The 6,899-nt window shown below is 47.6% G+C and overlaps 1 protein-coding gene across 1 annotated transcript in view; it reads left to right on the forward strand.

The window, feature by feature from the left end:
* The window catches only part of ZBTB5 (zinc finger and BTB domain containing 5), a 31,296-nt gene extending 24,627 nt beyond the window's left edge, over nucleotides 1-6,669 (forward strand). The window contains 2 exon segments of the mRNA XM_060409290.1: nucleotides 1,863-3,046; nucleotides 3,049-6,669. Of these exon segments, the coding sequence (XP_060265273.1) occupies nucleotides 1,867-3,046; nucleotides 3,049-3,848 (1,980 nt within the window). The 5' untranslated portion in view covers nucleotides 1,863-1,866 and the 3' untranslated portion in view covers nucleotides 3,849-6,669.
* The last annotated feature ends 230 nt before the right edge of the window (nucleotides 6,670-6,899 follow it).

Raw genomic sequence — 6,899 nt, forward strand, 5'->3', positions numbered from 1 at the left:
TCTTTGGGTATATTGACCCTGTTTTCTAACCACACAATGAGTGTGTGTGCTGAGCACTGGTCGGGGACACAGACTTTGAATCAGCAGACACGTAGTTCCTGGGAAGTATAGCAATTTCTTTGTAGAGAATAAACAAATTTTTGTTTCTAATGAGTCCAGGAGATGAAAATGTCCAGATATTTGATTCCAAACTGAGCTTCGGAAATTTTTCTACTTAGTGATGTGATCTCTTTTTCTCCTTTTTAAACGTTTATGAAAATTTTCCAATGTATGAAAAATAAACTTTGAAACAAATGCCAGATATCATGTCATTTCATCTGTAAACATTCTAGTGTTTTCTCTTTAAAAACTGTTCCTCTGGGGGAAAAAATCAGAATGCCATTATCACACGTAAGGGGTAAAAAAAAAAAATAGTAATTCCGTAGTATTATCAAAGATATATGTGATGTTCTAAGTGGTCTGTTTGGTTTTATTTTTGTCTTTAAAAATATATATATTTAATTATTTATTTGGCTGCACTGGGTCTTAGTTGTGGCATGTGGGATCTAGTTGCCTGACCTGAGAGTGAACCCAGGCCCCCTGTATTGGGAGCACGGACCACCTGGACCACCAAGGAAGCCCCTGATTGGTTTTATAGAAGCCCTGAAGTTCAAAATGTAGTCTGAAATGGTGGTTTTATAGCTTGCTTGTCTCCTGTTTTTCTTTCCCCGTTTTTTTTTTTTTTTTGAAGTTTAATTAATTGAGTTTTTCTGTGGTATAATGTACATACCATAACATTCCCCATTTTAAGTGTACAGATCAAGTATTTTTAGAAAATTTGATGTGTAATCATCATATTAGAACATTTCCATCATGTCCCTGAAAGTCCCTTATTGCAGTCCTGCCCTGAGCCCAGCCCCAGAGAGCCATTAATCTGTTCTCTGTCTCTATAGGTTTACCTTTTCTGTGCCACAAGTGTGGAACCTCCGTGTTTTTGGGTTTTTTTTTAATTGAGTAGACTTCGAGCCAGTCCTTTTGTCTTGGCATCATCTTTGCTCCACTTCCTCTGGCACCGTGGCAGCCAGTTCTGAGCCTCTGGATGGATGGGGACTTATGTATAAGTCAGATTGTTTTAACCACTGCCAGTTTTAATTGTTGTTGTTTAGTCTCTAAGTCGTGTCCGACTCTTTTGTGACTCCATGGACTGTAAATTAGGGTTCAGTTTTCTAGGTGTGCTAAGTCAGCACACATTTGTTTACCTGCTCACCAGTTCCCAAAATGCCATTAACACCTCTTTCCCATTCTTTTTTTCCTTGTGGGTTTTTACCTTTAAAACAACAACAAACCAAGACACATTGGTGTCTTTTTAACGGGGTTTTGGGAGTATGTATGGGGTGGAGAGGGTAAATGCATGTGTGCAGTTCACTACCATCTAGAACTGGACATCGTCCCACTAATGTTGATTTGCACTTTTCATCGTTTGAGGCTGCCAAAAGTCTCAGTTTAGAGTTTCTTGGAGTTTGTTGTTCTCAGGAATGCAGAACTCTGGACTTCTCAGGTATAGTTGTTCCATCACCCACATGTTGGTCTTTTCTAGCAATGGCCCCAAGTGTTAAAAGTGGGTTATTTAAGAGTAAAAGGAAGCCTGTAAACTGCCAGTTGCTGATGTGCGCGTGTCCATCTAGATTTCTGAGGCTGTTAGCTGAGTCAGCATTTGTTCCTTATTGGACAGGTGTTTCGTCTGTGTGTCCCCAGCAGGAACACCACAAGCTGTGAAAGGTCCACGCTTGGCCATTCATGCGTCTCTGGTCAGTGCCCGCTCTGTGCTCTGACTTTGACTTAAGCTGTTCTGCATGTTAATTCTTTCTTTCTTTGTATTGTAGGATCATGGATTTTCCTGGTCACTTTGAACAGATCTTCCAGCAGCTGAACTATCAGAGACTTCACGGACAGCTCTGTGACTGTGTCATTGTAGTGGGGAACAGACATTTCAAAGCCCACCGCTCGGTGCTAGCAGCGTGCAGCACGCATTTCCGAGCCCTGTTCTCAGTGGCAGAGGGAGATCAGACCATGAACATGATCCAGCTAGATAGCGAAGTGGTGACAGCAGAGGCCTTCGCCGCACTGATTGACATGATGTACACCTCCACTCTCATGCTAGGGGAGAGCAATGTCATGGATGTCTTATTGGCAGCCTCTCACCTGCACCTGAACTCTGTTGTTAAGGCATGTAAACATTACCTGACGACACGGACGCTGCCCATGTCTCCCCCCAGCGAGCGTGTTCAGGAGCAGAGCGCCCGCATGCAGCGCTCCTTTATGCTGCAGCAGCTGGGACTGAGCATTGTGAGCTCCGCCCTCAGTTCCAGCCAGAGCGGCGAGGAGCAGCCAGCCCCCATGAGCTCCTCGATGCGTGGTAACCTGGACCAGAGGACGCCCTTCCCCATGCGCCGCCTGCACAAGCGCAAGCAGTCTGCGGAGGAGCGGGCCAGACAGCGCCTCCGACCCACCCTGGACGAGTCTGCCATCTCCGATGTGACACCAGAGAACGGGCCGGGGGTTCATTCCCGGGAGGAGTTCTTTTCTCCAGATTCTCTGAAAATCGTGGACAACCCTAAGGCCGATGGGATGGCCGACAACCCAGACGACAACACCATCATGTTTGACCAGTCCTTCGGCGCTCAAGAAGATGCCCAGGTGCCCAGCCAGTCCGACAACAGCGCCAGCAATATGGCCCAGCTCTCCATGGCCTCCCGTGCCACTCAGGTCGAGACTAGTTTTGAGCAGGAAACCACAGCTGAGAAGAGTGCTTTTCAGTGTGAAAACCCGGAGGTGGGCCTTGGTGAGAAGGAGCACATGAGAGTGGTGGTGAAATCTGAGCCCCTGAGCTCTCCTGAGCCTCAGGACGAAGTGAGTGACGTGACCTCCCAAGCGGAAGGCAGCGAGTCGGTGGAGGTGGAGGGGGTGGTGGTCAGTGCCGAGAAGATAGACCTCAGCCCAGAGAGCAGCGACCGGAGTTTTTCAGATCCCCAGTCTAGCACTGACCGGGTAGGGGACATCCACATGAATGGAAGTCAGAACATAAATCCACCTTTAGTATTTCAAATTTTCTTAACAAGAGCAGAGGAAGTAACTTTAGTACCAATCAGAACAATGACGATAATCTCCCAAACACAACCAGTGACTGCAGGCTGGAGGGGGAGGCCCCGTATTTGTTGAGTCCGGAGGCTGGGCCTGCGAGCGGGCCTTCCTCGGCCCCTGGTGCTCATGTGGAGAACCCATTCAGCGAGCCCGCGGACTCCCACTTTGTCAGGCCCATGCAGGATGTGATGGGCCTACCGTGTGTGCAGACCTCAGGCTACCAAGGAGAACAGTTTGGGATGGATTTTTCCAGGTCCGGTTTGGGATTGCACTCCTCCTTTTCCAGGGTAATGATGGGTTCCCCTCGAGGAGGAGCCAGTAACTTTCCATACTACCGCCGCATAGCTCCCAAAATGCCAGTGGTAACTTCTGTCAGGAGCTCACAGATCCCAGAGAATTCTGCCAGTTCCCAGCTAATGATGAATGCAGCCACGTCCTCATTTGAAAACGGCCACCCTTCGCAGCCCGGCCCCCCGCAGCTGACAAGGGCATCTGCTGATGTCTTGTCGAAGTGCAAGAAGGCCTTATCGGAGCACAATGTCTTGGTTGTAGAGGGAGCTCTTGCACAAGACTTGACACAGAAGCACATCCGTGTTCACACAGGTGAAAAACCCTATGCCTGCCTGAAGTGCGGCAAGAGGTTCAGTCAGTCCAGCCACCTGTACAAACACTCGAAGACCACCTGCCTGCGCTGGCAGAGCAGCAACCTCCCCAGCACTTTGCTCTAGCCTGACCTCGAGATAACGCCGATGCCAGTTGTAGGACCGGAACTAAAATCTCTGGTTGGTTGGTGGTTAATGCCATGGGGTTTAAGACTTCAGGCTGTGAGTGGCTCATGCAGATTTCGAAGACTAACAAGTGGAGAGTTCACAGGTGTCGTGCTTGTGCCGCCGCATCTGAGTGCAGTGCACACATTCAGAGAAGGGATCCAGTCCCTGAAACCACGTTCTTCCTTAGGGTTGAGTAATGCAGTCGGAAAGTAGTCTGTAATTGATGTTAGAAGTGGCACATTGAAAAATTAAACATTGAAGTGCAAAAACATTTTTTAGCAATTTTTGTAAAACCGAAGCATTTAATTAAATTTCCTATATACCTTCTGATGAGAATATTATATACTTGTATACAGTGATGCAAAATGCACTACGTGTAACCAGTGGCAACTTTGTGCCTGTCTAAAAGGAACACCCTTGAGGACACGCCTGCCTGCCAGAAATGCTTTAAAGTCTATCATGAGCTGGCTCTAGGCTTCAGAAAGTACTGTATTTTTTTGTCTGATTTGCAGTCACAGATGCTGCACTTTGATGGTGCTGACACTGGGTCCAGAGCGAGCATTCTCTGGACTAACAGGTGTGTATATACTTTTGAAAACATCATCATTAGATAGATGTTTTAACAATTTTTCCCAGTTTTAAAGACAAAGTTGTAAAAGGAGTATGTACTTATGAATAGAGAGCGACAAGTAAGGTGTTGTTTCTGTATGTGCTGTTTTAGCGGTATTTTAACCAACTTGTATTACACATGTTACAGTTTGGAAGTCAGAAGAGCTAGTGTTCGTCTTTGTTCTGATGATGTGGAGTCCTGTTTAGTGGGATCTTTTACGGCGCATTTACCCTTTGTTCTGTGCAGATTTCGGGGGCCGGTCCAGCCTGACACATCTCACCCAACGACAAGCCCGTTTTCTGCTTCGCTTCTTCACACTTTCATGCCACTTACAGCATCTTTCCTGGGCCTAGATTACTGTTTTCAGGTAAAAAAACAAAAGTGAAGTCAACCCCCCTCCATCGTGGGCTTTATTACTGTTCTTTAAAGTACAGACCCTGAGCTTCTGTTGTTGCCCCAACCCAATACTGAAGGTTAGTAAATATTTTCCCGTCTCTATAAGAGGATTGGGCAGCCCAGAGCATAGAAGCCACCAGGGTAGCATCTGAGACAGTCTGAGGAGACCTCTGGGTGACTGACCTGGCCTTCTCTGGGCCGACCCTGTGGCCTTCCAACCCTTTGGGCAGCATCTGTTAGGCTGAGCCTTGGCTTAAGAGCTTCCAGGGGAACAGCACAGGTTAATGTGTGTCTGTAGAGCTCATGAAGTCAGCTTAATTCATACATGAACATGAGTTCATTTTTTATACAGTTTAATTGAGACACCCCAAACCACTGTGCATAATTGAGCAAAATCCTTCAGTTCTTATGTTTTGAGAAGTAGTCAGCATGTGTCTTCTCTTAATCCAGCATATGCAGTTACACGTCTGTCTGTGGATAAACTCATAATGCTCACTGTCAGATTTAGCATCTCCTATGAACTGATTCCCCAGGGAGGAAAACCAAAAGGGAAGCCTCTGGTCCGTCTCCTAAAAGGGGAGGGGAGAGGTGGGGAGGCGGGTGGAGGCCGTGGGATCACCTGTGAAGTTCGGTGTGTGTGGAAAATTGTTAGTAAGTCATGTTCTGACGATGTGATGAGGCTCTACATCCACCCCTCTGTGGAACCAGTGACTTGTGAGATCAACCCTGGGAGGCAGGTGGGTCAGCGTGGAGGAGGAGAGGCCCTGCCTGGCCTGGGAAGAGGAGTTGGCGGCACAGAACAGTGGTCGCCCTCCTCCCCTTCCACCTCTAGGAAGAGGTGCCAGGAGGTGGCCCCCTACCTGAGCTCAGGCTTCAGTGGACTTGCCTCGGGGACTGACACAGCCGCCTCTCCACTGCCCAGTGGAATCTGGAATCTCTCATCTACCTCTTAGTCAATCAGTTTCTATGTGTGAGAAGCAAGCCTGTGGGCCAGTGTCCTTGTACATGCTGTAGCACTTAAATAATTCAGAGGTTCCCTGGAAGACCAGTCCCAGGGTTCCTACAACTGGTAGTTTCTACCTGAATTTTAACTGGTATTGGGTACCTGGATTTCGATTGGTTAGCCTTAATTATAGCTTGGCATAATCATTTCTGGTGACCAAATCATAAAGTTCTATCAGGGCACCTGGGTCAGTGGTGCTATGCTGGTCAAAATTTGAGACTTTGAAATAAAAGCTTTGTCATATTAATGCCTCTAACTAATTATGCGTTCTTTTTCTTCACCTTAGGTTAAGGTTGAAACAAAAGAGTGAAATAGTATTGCTTTTTCTGCTAACCCTGCTGTTACCATGTTACCAGTACTCTGTTTTAAACCAGGCATCTTAGAAAATACTCTGATGCTGTCAGTAACAAGTATTGGTCATTAGTCCCTTGCGCTTTTTCCCTCTGCGCTGTGGATGGGGCTGAGGCGGTGTCCTCAGTCCACCGGCCCTCCCAGAGGGCCTGCCAAATTGTGTACTTCTGCTGCTCCCTTACCTGCCTCCCAGGGGAGAAACCCCACTCTTCAGTCTGGCTTGGCTGCGGGGGAAAAGCCGGAGCGGAGTCCCTTAGCAGGCGCAGGGCTTTGGCAGTGCTGGCAGCCAGGCCTGAGGAGTGAGGAGGTGCTTAGTAAAGGGCATCCACCTGGGAGCGGGAAGGAGGAGGAAATGGACACGAGGAACAAAGTGTGACGGTGCTGAAACTTAAGTTTAAAATAAAAATGAAAGAAACCTACCTACCCTGATGATTCTTGACCAAAAAGTGAGTATTGTGACTTTACCTAGTTCTCTTTGCCACGTGTATTTAATTTGCCTAATGGTCTAGGTAGCAGGTCCCATTGCTGTGGTCACCACTGGGCTGTGACTGTCCTGTCCTCAGTGAGAGAAACTTGGAGGCCTTTTGGCTGAGGCTAAGGTGGCTTGGCATCTGGTCCCATCACTTCATGTCAAATAGATGGGGAAACA

This window comes from Ovis aries, chromosome 2 (assembly GCF_016772045.2).
Source record: "Ovis aries strain OAR_USU_Benz2616 breed Rambouillet chromosome 2, ARS-UI_Ramb_v3.0, whole genome shotgun sequence".
Lineage (NCBI taxonomy): Eukaryota > Metazoa > Chordata > Mammalia > Artiodactyla > Bovidae > Ovis > Ovis aries.